The sequence below is a fragment of the Spermophilus citellus genome, assembly GCF_964194105.1.
Source record: "Spermophilus citellus genome assembly, chromosome: 6".
In the NCBI taxonomy this organism is placed as follows: domain Eukaryota; kingdom Metazoa; phylum Chordata; class Mammalia; order Rodentia; family Sciuridae; genus Spermophilus; species Spermophilus citellus.
In genome coordinates this window covers 128,910,622-128,930,402 of record NC_138187.1, presented here as the reverse complement: position 1 = coordinate 128,930,402, position 19,781 = coordinate 128,910,622, and the positions used below count along the sequence as shown (strand labels likewise).

General features: G+C 39.9%; 1 protein-coding gene across 1 annotated transcript; it reads left to right on the top strand.

The window, feature by feature from the left end:
* The first annotated feature begins 767 nt into the window (after positions 1–767).
* LOC308652236 (apolipoprotein R-like) lies at positions 768–5,170 on the top strand. Its single transcript, XM_081300018.1, has 4 exons — positions 768–891; positions 3,062–3,232; positions 4,184–4,359; positions 4,980–5,170. Exons 1-4 carry the CDS (start codon positions 807–809, stop codon positions 5,133–5,135), a joined length of 588 nt encoding a protein of 195 aa, XP_081156144.1. The 5' UTR covers positions 768–806; the 3' UTR covers positions 5,136–5,170.
* The last annotated feature ends 14,611 nt before the right edge of the window (positions 5,171–19,781 follow it).

The window sequence follows — 19,781 nt, the reverse complement described above, 5'->3', positions numbered from 1 at the left end:
TCACTGTTTCCTCTTTTAATCTATGGAAATAGGACCAACGTGTGCTCCATTAGACAACGTGGTAAATCACGGTTAACAAAAAGCAATGTCCCACTCAGGACCATCTGAGCGGTTTTGTTAGTCCTGTCTGTATTTTTAAATTTTGTTCATATTTCTCATTCCCCACGATGCTCCAGAACTTCTCTGAGAAAAAATTTCCCTTTTTTCCCACCATCTTTGGTTCTGTTTTTTAATGTAATCCTTTTAAAAGTCACAGCCCGTTCCTGATTAGGCAGTCCTTTGCAGACGTGCCTTTCTCTCCCACTGCAGTGTCCAGATTCTAAGGGAACTTCAGACTCCGCTTTATTTTCCTCCAGGTTTGCTTGAGGGTGGCTGAGACCACTCACTTTAAACCAAAGCGCCCCACCCCCAGTCTCTTTATTTGTCACTCAGGAAACAAATGACTTATATCTCTTTGAAATCCCGCTCCTGCAGTGAAAAGAGAGGGTCACATTCTAAATTACCCTCAGAGCTCCACCATGTTCCTTGCTCCACTATCAGAACCTGGATGCTAGAACTGAGGATTCCAGGGGCCTTTGACTCCCCTGATTTGAGGAAACCCAATTCCGCTCCCTTCCCCTAAGCTTCCTCCTAATTCAGAGCTCACTCTTGACCCAGTTTCCCCCACGGGTTAGCTGCTGCTGACTATTGTGCAGCTCGCCTCCAACTTGGCAGGTGCTACTGCAAATTTGCTCTTTCCTCCAGATACTTCAGGCAGAATCCCGCAACCTCTTTTGAGCTTCTGTTGGTTGGAAGGAACACAGACCATGAGGCTCTTGCCAGGGAGCTGTTCCCTGTCTCCGTGTTTCCTGGGGGCTCTGACCTTGCTCCTTTGCCTGTCCAGCCTACATGGTGAGTGAGATGGTTGCTGGGGTCCCAGGAAAGCATGAGGGACAAGAACAATCAATGCAAATGTGGTAGCCTCTTTATTCCATATTGGAAAACTAAAGACCCAGTCAAATTGTAGTCACTGACATCAATGTATGAGAGATAAAACAAATAATTATATTGATGCCAATACTTTGACAATAAATTAACTATTAATGGTATAATAAATCATTTACTAATTTCCATCTTAATAATGGAAAGGTTTAACTACAAAATATTTTTTCAAAGCTTCTGATACTTTAGGGTATGTGTTATTCCCATTACAACAGAAAAAGAAAAAAGGAAAAAAAAAACCCTTAGTTTGTATACGTTCCTGGGAATATAGCCTAATAAACAGGTAAGAATAAACTGCAAGAACTTCATTTTGTTCCGTATAAATATAAATACAAAAGGGCTTCAAATTCCTTTGTTTTAAAAATGAGTTAATTATCCCTTGCTTTACACATGGTTTCTAATTGGTTTTTAGTTTTTGCCATCTGTAAAGCAAAAGTGAAATAATTATTGTTGTCACAAATTCTAAGGAAATTAACTGGAATCTGAATTTATAAGGTACATGTATAAAAGTTCTCTGTATATCATAAGACATTATATAAACATAAGGTTTTATTGTTGCAGTTTAGTGAGTCATTTTTATTATTAAAGTGTTGAAAGTAATTTTTTCCCTGTGATTCTCTTCTTTAAAAAAATGCAGAAACATGGAATATTCTTGGAGTTGATGGATGGGAAGGTGCTTGGGGATTCTGGGTTTGTAGCCCTTACAAGTGTTAATAAAGACCAATGTCTAATTGCAAATGTTTCTTGAAAAAGATGCCTCTGTTGCTTTATATCTATATCTTCATTGTCCACAACTAGCACAGACTCTTAGCAGAGTCATGTTGTGAAGGGCATGGACCCCGTGTGGGGCAAACTACACTGCTTCTCCCTGTGTGACCTTGGGAAAGCTGCTTCACCTCTCTGTGCTTGTTTTCTTGTTTGTGAGATGGGATAATAATAATGCTTACTTAATGGGGTTGTTTGGGGGAAATTACATGAACTGGTATTTGTTAGATGCTTAAAACATCGCCTTGCATGGCCTTGTGTTCACACACACATTTTGTTAAATATTTAAAAACTATTGAAAATAGAAGAGCTCTATACTGGGAAAGCAATTTCCCCCTTCCCCCAAATACACACATACATGCCCACTATCCATAATTCTCAGCCGCTTGACGATATGAGAAGTGACATCTCCATTTTCAATTATGCTATGTTATTTCATAAGCAATTATGCTATGTTATTTCTTTCATAAGCAAAGAAATTAATTAGGCAGGGTGAAAGTCTACCAACAAATCCCCTTAGACTCTAGCTTGGATCTTGACTATCCAATAGGTCCCTGCGTTAACGGCTTGGTCCTCTAGGTGGTGCTATTGAGAGGCAGTGGATGTTCAAGAGGCGGGGCTTGGCAGGAGGTCTTGCGGTCCCCGGGGTGTGCCCTGAAAGGGGCTGTGGGGCCCCAGCCTCCGCCTTGGCCTCTGCCTTGGCCTCTGCCTCGCCTTCTTACACTTCCCTGGCGTTGAGTTGAGAGGTTTTGCTCTGCCGCACCACGGTACTTCCTCCCGGATGTGCTGCCTCGCTATAGACCTAAAAGCAATAAGTCCACCTGATGAGGGGAACCTCTGAAACTGTTGGCCTAAATTCACACTTGGACACCTTTTTTTTTTTTTTTTTTGATTCCTGGTATTATTGAACCCCAGGGCGCTTAACCAGTGAGTCCCAGCCCCAGCCCCAGTCTGTACTTTATTTAGAGACAGAGTCTCACTGAGTTGCTTAGTGCCTCACTTTTGCTGAGGCTGGCTTTGAACTCGTGATCCTACTGTCTCAGCCTCCCCAGCCGCTGGGATTACAGGTGTGTGCCACTGAGCGCGGCTCCCAGTCCTTTTTTATAATTTATTTAGAGACAGTCTCACTAAGTTGCTGAGGCTGGCTTTGAACTTGTGATCCTCCTGCCTCAGCCTCCAGGAGTCGCTTCAGGGGAGCATCACCACGCCCAGCAAATTAATTATCTTAGGTATTATTGAAGTGAAAAGCTGGCTAACGTACCTTAGTAATGAAAATTTTCTCTCTCCCTCTCTCTCCCTCGGTCTCCCACTCAAGGCTGCAGTCCCCCTCCTAGGATTGCACACGGGCACTATAAGTATATCAGTGGGGTCCTGTCGCTCAGCACCGTGGTGCAGTATGAATGCAAGGAAGGATATGCTCTCCTAGGAGCAGCTGAAATCTCCTGCCGGTTTTCAGGATGGTCGCCTCCAGCTCCTCGATGTAAAGGTAATCAAACTCCCAGCAGAGCACTGTGAAGCAGGTAGAGCCTGCAGAGTGGTTCAGAAGTGACTCAGAGAGAACAGGTCCTGCCGGCCAGAGTCACTGTGAGTTCACACTTGGTCATGGTTCTATTTCAAACATCCAGGAAATAGCACTCTTGTGTTCTTAGTCAGTTCAGAACCTTTCAGGAGACAGTGGCCTCCCTATCGGTCACCAGGCTATTTTGGAAGAATAAGCAAAATGTCCATAAGGTTATTTCCATCATTTCACTATTTTTTTTTTTTTTTTGGTACTGAGGATTGAACCCAGGGGTGCTTAACCACTGAGCCACATCCCCAGCCCTCTTTAATATTTTATTTAAAGACAGGGTCTCTCTGAGTTCCTAAGTGCCTCGCTAAATTGCCGAGGCAATACTTTACCTTTGAACTCATGATCCTCCTGCCTCATCCTCCCAATCCGCTAGGATGACAGGCGAGCACCACCATACCTGGTCCCATCATTTCACTCTCAACAACTCCACCACCTAAGTTGCTGTCAATGCTTTCATTATATACAGGAGAGAACCAAGGCAAGAAGAGAAGTCCTGCAGCACAGAGAGTCCAAAACCTGGAATTATGTCTCCTGGGTTCACTCAGGCTGTGCTACTTACAAGTACTCTGTATGACTCGGGACAGGGCAATTAGCTTCCCCATACCTCAGTTCTCTCTGTAACGGGCACCCTCATAGTCTCTATCTCACAGGGTGGCTGGAGGTTACATGAAAGATGCACCTGAAGTGCTTGGCACATAGTTGACATGTAGCAAGTGCTCAGTAAATGCTAGCTAGTAACAATCTTGGCAGAGCTGGTGGTGGTGGCCATGGCAACAGAGTTGGAAGACTCCTTTAATTGATTTTCAGTGTCCAAACGTGTATTCTCTAAGATAAACGAGGTTCTAAGTTAATGTGTTTTGATTGCAGCTCTGTGCCTAAAACCGAAGATACCCAGTGGAAAGCTATCTGTGGAGAAGGATCAGTATATCAGCCCTGAAGCTGTCACCATCCAGTGTGACCCTGGCTACAAGATGATTGGCTCCTCACATATCTCTTGCTCAGAAAACAGATCTTGGAGCCCGGCTGTGCCTAAGTGTGAAAGGGTAAATGATACTCCTTCAATGAACTTTATGTCATGTGACACCTCATAACAAATTCCAAGTGAGATGGTTTATAAAATAGGAGGAGTAATGTGTCCTAAGGGATGGTCTCAGTTGTCTGGGTTAGTATATGTGGTATTTATAGGACAGAATCTTTCCACTTTGAAGCATGGTGATGCGTCTGTATTGGTAGCAAGTTGATTGCTCTTGTTTTTCAGCAGGCCAGCCCAGGTGGACAGGAGAGTAGTAATAACCAAGGACCTTGGTTAATAATATTCTTCCTTGGCCCCAGGAAGCATTTTTGTCTAACATCTGCCATGCTTTTGCTCCATTTCTGTTTGGTCAGCGGAACTAGCATGCCAGGTGTGCTTTCAGACATTTTTGGAATTACCATGAGCTCCAACTCCCTCTCTGCTTGAGTTGATGGTAATGATTACCTAAGGACTGAGCTCTCCGAGAAATATTTACTAGGTTCCAAAGTATTTTTCCTGGAGTTTCCTACACACTCATCTTGGCACTCACCTTGCAGCCTACCCCCTATCATCCTAAAAGAAGCAAGAAGCGCAGGCCTTTCCAAGGAAGGGGAAACTTTGCAAATTCACTGTTCTGGTTTTCTTTTTCAGGAAGCCCCTGAAGATCGTGACATAGTGCTGGCAGGCAAAAACCTCTTAGAGTGTCTCCCAAACCCCAGGGACTCCAGAGTTGCCCTGGAGTTACATAAACTGTCCCTGGAGATTGAAAAACTGGAGCGAGAGAGAGAAAAGGAGAAAATCATTTAAATGATACATTATACCTCTTTTCCTGATACAGGATTTTCTTTTCTGTACAGTGCTCGAAAGAAAACCTCAGCTTATCAACTCCACTTAAGCTTCGTCACTTATTGCAATAAATAATGTGGGTAAAACTTGCTGAATGTATAGTGATCCTGGAATGTGGAATTATTGATAATTTATATCACTATCACTCTGCTTGAGTTTTTACACTACTGGATGTGGCAGGCCAGCTAAATTAAATAACCACCTATAAAGTTTAGTTTGTCCTCACTGTAATTTGGATGTCTTGTCACATAATATGTATGCCCTGCAGAAGTCCACTTCCTAAAGTTAGTTGAGTTTCTTTTCCATTTTAATATATCCTTGTGGTTGTGAAGGGCAAAGCATTCCCTGACAATGTTCCTGTGATCCTATGTTTCCAGACACCAGGTGCAGAGTTAGTAAATCACATTCCTTAGTTTATGAATACCTCTCTCCCTCATCTTCCTTTATCTCTTGATTATTGTCCCCATCTCCCTCTCTCTGCCCTCCCACCCCCTCCAATGTATTTGGTAAATGTCCTTAAATATGCACATCCCCCATTACGTTTCTGACTCCCAAGTGCCACATAAAAGGCCAACATATGTGTTCCCCATGTTTTGTTTACTCATTCCCCTAGTGATCACCATCTAGGTGGCCTCCAGCTCCCCTTTTCCACAAGTGACTCTGTGATGAATGCCTTTGTGTCTCTTTACAAAACTAGGCAAGGCCTTCTTTGGATTTATATCCCCAGAAGGAGCCGCAGTATCAATTTACTTCTCTGTGCTGAAGAGTGTTTTTCTCTCTATACTCATAAAGCTAGAGAGTATTTTTACCTTACTAATTTTTACCAATTTCATATTTTACCATTCTTTTTAATATCTGGAGAATCTGCTGTGAAATTACTTGTCGCTTTCCTTATATTGCTAATTCACGTCTTCTCTCTATTTTCTCTTCCTGGTCAGTCTGGCTATCAGTTTGTCAATCTTGTTGATCTTCTCAAAAAAAAAAAATGAGCTTTTAGTTTGATTTGCTCTGTTGTTTTTATCTTAGTGGTTTCATTGATTTTTTTCTTTGATCTATTTAATTATATCTGCTTATTTTGGGTTTAGTTATCTTCTTCCATTGGAAACCAATGGTAAAATATGGCCACAGATGCTTCCTGTCCTTGTATCCATATCCTTAATAGTTTCTCTCCTTAGAAAGAGAGTCTTAGGGGCTGGGGATGTGGCTCAAGTGGTAGCGCGCTCGCCTGGCATGCGTGCGGCCCGGGTTCGATCCTCAGCACCACATACCAACAAAAGATGTTGTGTCCGCCGAGAACTAAAAAATAAATATTAAAAATTCTCTCTCTCTCTCTCTCTCTCTCTCTCTCTCTCTCTCTCTCTCCTCTCTCACTCTCTCTTAAAAAAAAAAAGAAAGAGAGTCTTAGAAGGAGAGTCTTTCTTCATTTCTTGAATTTGAACCACTTTATCCACTTTATGGAACTTGGTGCTCATCCCCAAGTTACTAAACCTGTTTATCCTTAGAGGTGGTGAAAGTCACATGGCCCTGCTTTGCCCCAGCTGATAGCCATCCAACTGTCAGACACACGAGTGAGACCATCAGAGTAGACAGTCCCCAGGCAATTCACAAACTTACCCTGAGTATGTGAGCCAGTCTGAGACCAGCTGAGCCTGTGCCATACCACATCTTGCCCAAAAGAATCTTCATTTTTTGTTTTGTTTTTTGGGGGTACTGAGGATTGAATCAGGGGCACACGACCACTGAGCCACATCCTCAGCCCTCTTTTGTATTTTATTTAGAAACAGGATCTCACTGAGTTGCTCAGTATCTTGATTTTGCTAAGGCTGGCTTTGAACTCATAATTCTCCTGCCTTAGCCTCCCGAGGCACTGGGATTACAGGTGTGCACCACAGTGCCCAGCCAGAATAATCTTTGTTTGAATAAATAGTTGTTTCAGAGTACTAAATTTGGAGATTATTTTACAGCGAATTCAATCAAAACACCCTTCTAATTTGCTCGTAGTTTGTTAGACTGAGTCACAGAAAGGATTGCTGTGACATGCAATACTCATTATATGTGAGATAGATTCACCTTACCAAGAACTGATGGAGGCTTTGTCACATGGAATAATTCACTTTTTATTGTTTTATTGAGGTGGGAGTAAGTGTGGTCTTTGTGGTAGACTAGACCAAAAAAAAATCTTTTTTTTTTTTTTTTAAATGACAAGCCCTTGAAGGGAGAGGGAGAGGCAGGTCCTCATGCCATGCAGTCTTTCCAGGAGGTGGCAATCAGATGTGGGCAATCTTCCATCAGGATGTGAGTGAGGATGGTAAGGAAGTGTGACAGAGGCTTGTTCCCCTCATGTTGCCAGAGACCCTTTGATACCAAGGAGACTCTGGGGTACGACTGGGATGGGCTTTGGAAGCCAGAGCGAGAATCTTTCCAGCAATGAATCAGACCAAGCAAGGAAGCAAGGAAACACGAGGGATTTCAGAGGCTTGACCTGTAGCACTCTAGGAGAATGTGTTTTCAGAGTTGCAGCAATGAGGGTTATGTCTCAAATTAACTTTTATTTATGTCTTCCTTCAATTTCTTTGAGGGAGAAACATGTAACAAATTTGTTAGGGTAAGCAATAATTTTTGGAGGAAAGTAGGAAAGGATAAAGAAAATTTTTATCAGGAAAAGTTGATCAGAGAGGATGGGGATTGTTAGGGTAGCAGGCACAAATATCCATGAGAGACACATCTCTGAGTTCAAGCAAAGAAGATAGAGAGTGTCTGTCTGGCTGCTCTTCTGCCAGGCTCAGCAGGCAGAGTCACTTGAATAGAGGTTTTATATCTTTCTTTTTAAAGGATAACTTTTTTAAACCTTTATTTTATTTATTTATTTGTATGTGGTGCTGAGGAGTGAACCCAGGGCCTCACACGTGCAAGGCAAGCGCTCTACCACTGAGCCACAACCCCAGCCCTTATGTCTTTTTTAACAAGGAACATCTTGGGTGCAGCAGGCTAGAATTGACCTTGGGTGCAGATGACTGGGTAACAACAGATTTTTGTATGTAGCGAACTTGCAGGGGAGGGAGGGGGGCGTTTATGGGTCTTAAGTTTCTTTTTCTTGGCAGTTTATAAGTTTTGGTTCTGAGTTCCAGACCAAAATGGAGTTACCATGTCTAGGGACCTAACAGGGACAACACTTACACAGAGTGTATATCTGGAGCATCGACCTCTGGAAGGGTCCCTGAGTCCTCAATATGAACCCTAAGTGGGGAGATCAGTGAGGAAGCCCACAAGACCCCATGGGTAGCTACACAGTATGCAAAGCAGTCCTTCCTTGTACTAGTTGGAATGAGCTATATGTTTTAGTCAGCTTAATTGCTCCTGTGACTAAAAGACCCAAACAGCACAATTATAGAGGAAGAAAAGTTTATTAGAGGGCTCACAGTTTCAGAGGTCCCAATCCACAGACAACAGGCTCCATTCCTCGGGGCTCCAGGTGAGGCAGAACATCATGGTGGAAGAATGTAGTGGAGGGAAACAGCTCACATGATGATCAGAAAGAAGAGAGACAAAGAGACTCCACTTGCCAGACACAAATATATACCCCAAAGTCACACCTCAATTCTCTACCTCCTCCAGCCACATCCTACCTGTCTTCAAGTTACCACTCAGTTAATCCCATCAGGTGATTAATTCACTGATTGTGTTAAGGCTGTCACAACCAATCATTTCTTCTCTGAAATTTCTTGCATTGTCTCACACATGAGCTTTTGAGGACACCTCACCTCCGAACAGTAACATTAATTTTACTATCACAGCAGAGAATTTGCAAATCTCTGGGATTTTAAAAATAAAGGCTTATTTCTCATTATCACCACATACCCATCTTGGACTGGGAGGGCATAGAGGTGGACTCTGCTCCGGAACCCACACAGAGGGAAACTCCGCTTCAGGGGAAAGACATATGACGTTCCTGTGTCAGTTCTATAAGACCCTTGCTATATGACCCTTGTAAATGCCGTCCACACTTTACTAGCAAAAGCAAAATGCTTTAAGAGAACTTTAAAGGAAAGGTAGAAGAACAGTCCCACTATGTGCCTAAAAGGAGAAGAATCAGAATCATTGGGAAACCACACTGACTACCACAGTGGGACTACAGAATTTCCAGCAAAAGCTATGCAACTGTGTATCTTCATCTTTTAGGTTTCTTGTGAATGTCAATCAAGGGCAGTTTCTTGGCTGATTAGCACAGAAAACAGAGCCTATTATTGCAAACATAGATGTAGGAACAGAGGTGACTGAGTCAGTAGGATATAAGGACCAAGAGATGCAATTGGGAGGGCACAGCCTTACCTAGAGCCATTCAAACTAAGCTTATCTATAATAACAACAAGCTGAAAACAACCACATGTTAATCAATAGAGATTTAGTGATCAAATTTAACCTCTATTGATTTAAACCAATCATTGGTTTAAATATGATGTGCTTAGAGTGGAATTCATTCATTCATTCACTTGCTAAATGTTCATAGAGTACCTGCTATGTGTCAGGAACCAAGGATATAGCAGTGAGCATTAAAAGGCCACTAAAATCCTAGTTAGAGTAAGTTGTACTCTGTGTATGTATAAAATGTCAAAATACACTCTACTGTCATGCATAAACAAAAAAGAACAAAGAAAGTCACTAAAATGAAAAACAACAACCAAAAAGGATGATTCATGTTTGCATGTATTGGTGTGGAAAGATATCTAAAATGCACAAGGTGAAAAAAGTTTGTGGCAGAACAGCATGTATCATATGATCCCATTTGTGTGAGAATTTTTTGGGAAATTCTTAGGAAGAGAAAGTATTAATTTGGAACTTGATGTTCTTATATGTTATTTGCAAACTAAGCATGTTTTGATATACAACATAGATAATAGGTAATATTATTATATTTTATTTTTATCTTTATAACAATAATAGAAAAGATGACTACAAAATAATTTTAAAGAATAACAAAAATTATATTTGGCTGCTAAAGAAAGGACAGAGAAAAGGCTAATGGACAGGTTAATGGACAAATGGGCTACAGAAGACAGAGGGAGGATGAGGAGAGGAGACTGGGGTGAGAAAAATAGTGAAAGATGTTGCTTATGAAGCCATAGGTGAAGAGATTCAGGGCTCAGTTGGGAGAAAATGACTTCAGATAGAAGGATTGGCATCTCTGACTTATGGGGAAGAAAAGGAAAAAGTGGGGGTGGATATTCTTTGGTTCTCTATCAGGTGTCTTTTATGTTGGCATTTATGTTCTCACGGAGGCAGGAGGGGAGGTCACCTTTCCAAAGAGAGAGAAGTGGAGAAGTCTGCATTTCAAGAAAGGTGAGGGTCCCGGTGGAATTAGTAGCCATAAACGTACCACTCTGCTTAATTTTATGTTTTCTTTTTCCCAGAACTCTGTTGGCATGGAATGATAGATTCCTGATTAATTTAAGGCTTGAGATTTTGTTAGATGACTAATGAATGGATAAAAGGTCAGGGAAGTTTAGGATATCTATCCAAAAGGTTGAAATGGTGCACTGTGGACTCAGCTAGAGAGGAAAGAAATGAAAAAAAAAATGTGGCTGAAGGATAATGGTATTGAAGAAAAGTGTTCAAATGGAAAGAGATTATTAAGAACAAAACAACTTGAAAGACAAAAGTTTGTGGTCAGAGAATCAGGTATCAGAATTTTACACACTTTACCCAGGAACAGTCCTGGGTAGGGACAAAGTTTAGGGAGGCCATTGCAGTAGAGAGAACATGAGAGCCCAGTGAGGAGGAGAATGTCACTGGAGGTGTGGGACTCAAGGGACTGAAAGTCAGGCCATGGCTGGGGAAATTTCCTGACCTTGGCTCTGGTAGTTAGGAAGCCATGACAAGGGGCAGGGATGAAGATAGAGTCGTGGCAGGGAAGGGGGTTGTATTTGGCAAGCATAATTTAGTTCTTCCTGAGTCCCTGGGCAGACTGCTATTTATTGTCATCCAAATCCCTGTGTGACATCTAATAATGATCCCTGCCTTAGCTGGTGCCTCCTGGGACCTAAAATTCTATCACTGACCTGACTGATCTTTGCCCCAGAGTGAGAGCTTAGATATTTTGCTGTAAATCTCTGCTTCTTTCAGGATGCCATTTGGTAGATCTCGTTTATGGCCACTGTCTCTTCACTACCCTTGGAAAATATGGTACCAAGAGAGGACCAAGCCTAGGCTCTCTAGAAGGAAGCAACCCTTGAGGGCTAATTAGCTGCTGTTCTGCTGGAGATATTTTCTATCTTATGCAGGCCCTGCTTTGTTTAGCCTCCCAATTCTCCTTGTTGTCTACCCCCCAGGGCTGCAGAATTTGCATGGGAGAGTCATCCAAAATAATTGCAAGGCTTATTGTACAATTTTTACCTTTTATGAGTAGTATGGGTTTGGGGGATGATTGGGAGAGATGGAATTCTAATGTCTGACTTCACATGGAATATGGAAAAAAATATGTTAATTCACATGAAACCCAACTTCCAGCTCCCAAACACAGAATGGTGAACACTATCCACAGGCATGTGTAGCCTGAGGTCTTGGATAATGTTATCTTTTCTTATTTCAACTGTTCCAGCACTGGGGTCTTCTGGGAAACTGAGGCAGCATGAACCATCCCCCACCAAAAAAAAAAAAAAAAACTCCTGATCAATTTTAGAAAGATTTCAGACATGTCACTCAGAGTCATAGGTATGAATTTATTTTAATAGAAGGGAAAAGGGAAAAGGGACACTCTCAAGGGAGAGAGTGGGTCCTCTCAAAGAGAGAGGGACAGCATGCCTCTCTTGCACTCCAGTTTTATTGGGGTCCCAGGGAAGTTTCCAGAGTTCTGCCAAGTTCCATCTCTTGACTTTTAACTGACAGTAGGATGACATCAGACTTTCAAGTCCCCACTGCCATGACAACTCTAGATCATTTTAGCCCATGCTAACCAGTTCTAATTGGAACCTGTACTTATAGATTTTATGGTTGGGGGACTTATCCTTATCTCCCTGAGCTCCAGGATCTTGGCTATATAACAGAAGTTCCCCTCCTGGAGGATAACTTGTGTTCTCCTTATTAGCATTTTTGAAACTTATTTGTCCTGCAGATAACAGGTAGTTTGCTGAGGAATGGAATATGCTCTGTCCACTTAAGCCAGGCAGGGCTGCAGATAAATTGCTATTTTAAAAGAGAAAGAGTGTGAGGTCAGCACAGTGGGCCTGTTTTATAGAATTATTCCCTTAAGAGACCAGTAGAATAGAGGAAAGGGACCAGGTGGAGGGAGGAGGAGAAGGAAAGGGGAAATACTGGGGAATGGCATTGGCCAAATTATATTATTATATTGTGTGTATTTACAAACATGTAACAACAAATCCCACCATTAGGTACAACTATAATGCACCAATAATAAGATGTGAAAAAATTCTAATTAAAAAATAGAATACTTCCTTTAACCTCATGTTCCCCCTCTTTTCTCCTATCACCACCAAACTGAAGAGAATTTTTGTAATTTTTTTGAGAGAGAGAAAGAATATTTTTTAATATTTATTTTTCAGTTTTCGGTGGACACAACATCTTTATTTTATTTTATGTGGTGCTGAGGATCGAACCCAATGCCCCGCACATGCCAGGTGAGCGCTCTACTGCTTGAGCCACATCTCCAGCCCCCGAGAATTTTGGTAATCTTGAATCTAACTGCTTCCCTGGAATTTATACAGGGAAATAAAAGCATTATGGTGAACTGCAAACTGAGCAAGGCCTATTGGGTTTCTGGTGTGCCATGACTGACAGCCTTGATTTCACCACCAATTATGACCGTGTTGCCAGGCTAGGAATGCATGCACCAGGTCTGCTGAAGTGTCCCAGGAAAAGTACCACACTAGCTTTCATAATAAGGCAAGTCCCCTCAAGCTTATAATACCAGTTTAGGGAAACAGACTCAAGAGATGCCCTGGTAGCTACAGTATTTGACCACAGTTTACTATTCAGCTTTATCATTTGAAAGTCAAATAGCTCCAAACTTTCTGCAAAGCAATCTCTGACCTCCTGATTACCACAACTCTCAGACTAGCAATGTTGGTAATATGCAAAAAGAATGTCATTTAGATCCATAGTCATTAGTGAACATGGATTTTTAAAATATAAATAGGTATTCTAGATGTATCTCAGGGTGGAAAGTCTCTTTATCTGCATTATATGAGGATTCTATCATTCAGTTGAAGAAAAAAATATTATACGTGTATTGTTATAATATATCCTATATATGTACTATTGTGATTAATGACTATTAAATACATTGAGTGTATGTACAATGAAAAATCTTTTAAATATTTGAACAAATAGGGAAATAGTTGGACAGTTAATGTAAGTATTAAGAATGCATTATTCAGATAACATTAGAGGAAACAAAAATTTTCATCCAACAAGCATCTAATAAAATTAAATAATTATACAACACAGAATAATGGGTTAGACTGTATCAAAGTGATAACTTTTCTATAATTGTCTAATAAACTGGCACACATTGTATTAAAGGTAATGAACTTTAATATCTGTGTTGAGTCATATTATATTATTTTATTTAGGCCACTATACTTTTAAGAAAAGGTTCCATAGGAACTCACCAAAGCAGAATGAGCAGCAGAATGTCAATACTCTAACCTCACAATTTGACAAAGAAGAAAAACTTCCAAATTATATATAGCATTCACGATAAATTGTCATCAGTGTGAATACAATAAATTATTATCAGGTGTATGAAGGAAAGAAGAAATTGTAAAGAACAAATGAAATATTCCCCAACTACCTTATTCTTCCTCTGCCCTTGATTGATTAAAAGCTAGATCTGTGTCAAGAATAAGCAGCAGAGTAACCATCTGAGTAATCAGGCGACTGCGAGTTTAGTAATTCCTATTCCTGCAGGAGAATACCAAATACTACAAATGGGATACTGAATTTTCATAATATACTTGCACTAATTATTAAACTGCATAGAGTAAAATTTCTATTTTTTCCAAATTCACTTCTTGATACTAACAGCAAGCTTTGGACTCCTCTTTGCATAAATATACTTCAATATTTGGCCATTAGGTATTAGGCCAAAGTGAATATTTGATTTTATCCTGTAAGTACACTTTTCAAAATGGTACTCTTCTAACTTAAACTAAACTTCAAGCTTTTCCAGGCATAGGTCATTGTGTGTGTGTGTGTGTGTGTGTGTGTGTGTGTGTACACATACCTGTATATTTATACACACACTCATATATGTATATATACATACATATATATGTATATATATGTATATATGTGTGTATATATATGTATATATATACATATATATATATATGTATATCTTTGGTGGGCTTTATTTTTATTTATTTTTATGTGGTGCTGAGGATTGAACCCAGAGTCTCATACTTGCTAGGTAAGCACTCTACCACTGAGCCAGAACCCCAGCCTAGGCATAGGTCATTCTACCTCCAGGGCCACCTTGTCACTTGCATAGCTTCTCCTCCCATGGCTAAGAATTTACATCAAGTTTCCTTTTGTTAAAAACTTGCATTTATTGTACATGTTGAAGAGGTATCCTATTATGTTTTGCTGCACATACACATAGTGAAATAATTACTGTAGTCAAACAGATCTACTTATCCGTCATCTTCCATAGTTACTTTTGTCTGTGAGCAGTGAGGGCACTTAAATCTATTCTCTTAGCAAATGTTCAGTATACAACAAGATATTAACTATAGTCTTCATACTATACATTAAATATCTAGACTTATTATCTGACCTAACTGCAAATTTGTGCCCTTTGACCTACTTTTCCCCAATACCTCCCTCTACCATCCCTGGTAACTTCTGTTCTGTTCTGTTTCTATTTAAAACTCCTAAAGGAAAACAGGGAAAAGCTCCTTGAGGTTGGCCTTGGCAATGAACTTTTGGATATCACATCAAAGATTCAGGCAACAAAAACAAAAATAACAAAGTGTGACAAAATCAACCTAAAAGGTTTCTGCACAGAAATAATCCACAGAAGAAAAAAAGCAGCCTTCATCTGGGGGAAGAGATTTGCAAACCACATTTCTGATAAAGGGCTTACACTTAAATTATATAAGGAATGCTTGTAACTCAACAGCGAAAAATTTTTAAAAATCCAATTAAAAGATGAATAACAGAATTGAATAGACATTTCTCCAAATAAGAGAGACAAATGGAAACAGCATCACTAATCAGGAAAGTATAAATCCAAAACCCACCTTATCCCTGTTAGGATGAATGTCATCAAAAAGGCAAGAGTATGAAGAAAAGGGACCCCATATACTCTGTTGGTGGCAATGGAAATTGGCACATGAAAACAGTATGATGATTTCTCAAGAAATTAGAAAAAAAAATTAGAACTACCATTTGACCAGTCAATCCCTACACTGAAATATACATCCAAAGGAAATGCAATCTGAACCTTGTAGAGATGTCTTCATTCCCACATTTAGCGCAATATTATTCATAATACTCGAGATATGGAATCAGCTTATTTATCAAGGAATGGACGGATAAAGAATTCATGCTGTATAGACAATGGAATACTGTTCAGTATTGAAAAATAGATCCAGCCATTTTCAACAGCACAGGTGAACCTAGAGAACATTACATTCAGTGAAACAAGCCAGAAACAGAAAGACAAATATTGTATGATCTTACTTATATGTGGAATGTAAAACACAAAGATCCCCTTTAAAAACCACCTTCACTGTTCTCTGTATCTGTCCACCAAATAATCACACAAAATGAAGCAAATTAACTCTGGAATAATTCTTCACTGCTGCCCAGTGTGCAAGCCACAACAGTTAGGGTCCACTTGCCAGCAAAAGTATTTTCTCTACATCATCTTTATCCTCTCCCACAGAACACATGAATTTTATATACAGAAGTGTTTTCATCCTTCCCACCTCACCAAACTAGTGAATACCACTCAAACCACCACTTCTTTAAAACCTAACAGAACTTTCTGAAAAACCATCAGAATATTTACCAAAAGGTCATAAAATAATATAAAACACATTCGTTTATCCACTGAGAACTGGAGGGGAGGAACCAGTTAGAAGGCTCACAGACTCTTCTCTTCATACATAGGCAGACTGCAACTCTGGGAAACCCAGAGAGTTCACTCTGCATCTGTTCTTATAACACACTGAAACCAGAGTACAGCAAGCAAGACACTCACCTGGGGCATAAAACTTAAAGGGGGAATCCAAATTTCAGTAATGAAGATAATATTTTAAAGCAGTATTTTGGGGGGAGGGGCGGTATTGGGGATTGAACTCAGGGACACTCCACCACTGAGCCACATCCCCAGCCCTATTTTGTATTTTATATAGAGACAGGGTCTCACCTAGTTGCTTAGCACCTTGCTTTCACTGAAGCTGGCTTTGAACCTGCAATCCTCCTGCCTCAGCCTCTGGAGCCACTGGGATTACAGGTGTGCACCACTGCGCCCGGTTAATGCAGTATTTTTAAAAATTAAATCATTGGCAAAAAGTCATAATGAATGCCTATATAAGAAAAGTGCAAAGTAAACCCTCCCATTATTCTCCTATAACACCTTGGTTTTCCCTTCATAGCTCTTATGATTTATATGTATTTATTTCTCTATACTTTTATGTGTCTCCAACCTCAGCCTGCACCAGCAGAATATAAGCTCCACTAGTGCAGACACGGATTTCTTGTCCCTCCGAGATCCAGCCCACAACACATGTCATTTTTCTCATTCCTAAAAGTGAAAGTACAAGCAGATCAAACTCATTCTCTAAGTAATTCAAAATAATAAACACTAGCTAGTATTTAAAAAGATGAAAAGAACAAATGCTCAGGATATGTCATCATCTATAAGAAATGAATCCACCACCCTTTGACTCCATGGAGATTTCTGGGTGATATGAACCTGTGTTGCTGGACATGGGACACTATCCAGATGACAAACCCTTTTATTTGGCAGTGAGAATTCTGAAACCATATCAACACTATGGAACACTGTTGCTGGGGACAAGTGATTTAAAGTATTATCTAAACTTAAACATGCCAAATATACTTCCAAAGATATTCCCTGGTTTGGAAAATAACACCAATAAAAATAAATAAATCTTAATAAAATCTAAAGAGAGAACCCAAACATTGTAGAATCAGGAAATCCTTTTTGGAACATGAAAGCCAGAAATAGAAGATCTCCTAAAAGTATTTCAAACAATATTTGATAACTACACCCATAAAAGTGACCACTACCCTTTATGAACATGACTGATGAAAATAAAATGAAAGATAATTCCAAATATATTAGTACATTTCAGTGTGATGTTCTGCATTCAGACTCTGTGATCTGTTGTTAATACAACCCCTGGTTTCCCCACCTACTTGCTGTGCATCCTGATCCCTTTGTGTCTCCATCTCCTTATTCATAAAATAAGGATTTAAAAATATTATCTAGTTCATAAGATTGTGGCTAGTCATGAAACAAACATTTATTGACTACTTATTATTACATATTTCTATAGTGAGGTGTGAGAAAAAAAAAGACAAAGGTTGTTTCTCGGTAGAATTTATATCCAGGAATGAACAGAAGACACCATTAAAAGTAAACGGTATATTATATTAGAAGGTGCAAATTGCCTTAAAAAGAAGAAAAGGTTTAGCAGGTTAAGAAGCAATGGGAAATGGCAGGAGTTTGTGAGAGTGTGATTTTAAAAAAATGGTAAGAGTAGAACTAAACAGTGTATGGATTAAGCAGGATAACAAATATGATGTACTTCAGACACACATAAATAATAACTATTGGCTATGATGATGATGGTGAGAACGTAAGGGATATTAATCTTATAAATTGTAACAATATTCTGACATATATTTCTGTTATTAGAAGTTAAATTCTCTCCCATTTTCTAAATAAAAATACTAAATAAACTAAATGGCCAAATATGCTATTGCCATAAATAAGTATTGGACCACAATTTATATAACAACTTAAGGTGGCACCAGTTATTCAATCCCCCACATATCTCATTTTGGACCAGTTTGCTCAGAGACCTGATTGCTCTATGACAGGTCTTATCACTACTCCAGCCAGATCGCATACCTAATGCAGGAGAAAGGAGGTACAGCAGCTGGCTGGCCCCAAATGTGTGTCAGTCTTGCCAGTTATAGTGGATGTTTGTTGTGGCATGACTCACAACAGTAGCAAATAGCTAATACGTTCAAAAAAGTGATAGGCTGCCTTCCCTGATATATCTCTGGATATGCAGAGATATGTCCACAGCTCTGGAAGGGGGTGGACAGAGTCAGCTTCCCCACAAGAGACAGGGATAAGACAAGAAAGGGTGTCCTGTCTGCCTGCGGATGTGTAGGTAGTGAGGCAAGGCTAGAGATGTGAAACTGGGCAGCAAGAGGCATTCAGAGGATAGAGTTGAACAGACGCCATCGTAGACTGTCTACAAGTGTGAGAGGTTTGCAATTCGCCCTATAGTTTCCTGGAAGTCATTAAACAACTTAAAAGGGAGGAAACAGTAAATCAGATATACAATTTAGAAAGATTTTTCTTCCAAGTCCTGCCTAAAGGATGGATTCTTTGAGATAGGACAAGAAGAAGAAAATTAGTTACAAAATTTTTATAACAGTTATGTAAAAATGTACAATAAATTAGAATAAAATATATAAAAATAGTTATATGAAAGAATCGATGAAGCCAGGTACCTGGCACATACCTGTAAGCCCAGCTACTTGGGAGGCTGAGGCAGGAGGATCATAAGTTGGAGACCAGCCTGGGCAATTTAGCAAGACCTTGCCTCAAAATAAAAAAATAAAAAGGGATGGGAATGAACCTGAGTGATAGAGCAGCCCTGGGTTCAATCCAGGGGGAAAAGAAAGAAAATAAAAAAGAAAGACCTAAAGAAAAGAAAGGATTGATTCTGGTTATTCTAATAACTAGAATTTTATTAAAATAAACACAAATTATAAACAAACTCAGTAACTCTCTAAATTGTGGGTTAAGCGATGGGGAAAGAGGATTTAAAGGAACAACAAAAAAAAGAAGGACTTCAACTCTTCCTGAAAATGTCTCATTATCAGAATAGACACCTCATTAGGGAGTATACACAGGTCAGTTCCAGAAACAGACACAGAACTAAAAAAAAAAAAAAATTAAAAAAAATTAAACTAAAAAGAACAGCATACTGCAGGGACACAGCCACATCAATGTTTATAGCAGCACAATTCACAATAACTAAACTGTGGAGCCAATCTAGATGCCCTTCAGTAGATGAATGGATAAAAAAAACGTGACATATATACACAATGGAATTTTACTCAGCAATAAAAGAGAATAAAATCGTGGCATTTTCAGGTAAATGGATGACACTGGAGAAGATAATGCTAAGTGAAGTTAGCCAATCCCCAAAAAACAAATGCTGAATGTTTTCTCTGATATAAGGAGGCTGACTCATAGTGAGGTAGGGAGGGGGAGCATGGGAGGAATAGATGAATTATAGATAGGGAAGAGGGGTGGGAGGGAAAGGGAGGGGGCAGGGGATTAGCAAGGAGGGTGGAATGTGATGGACATCGTTA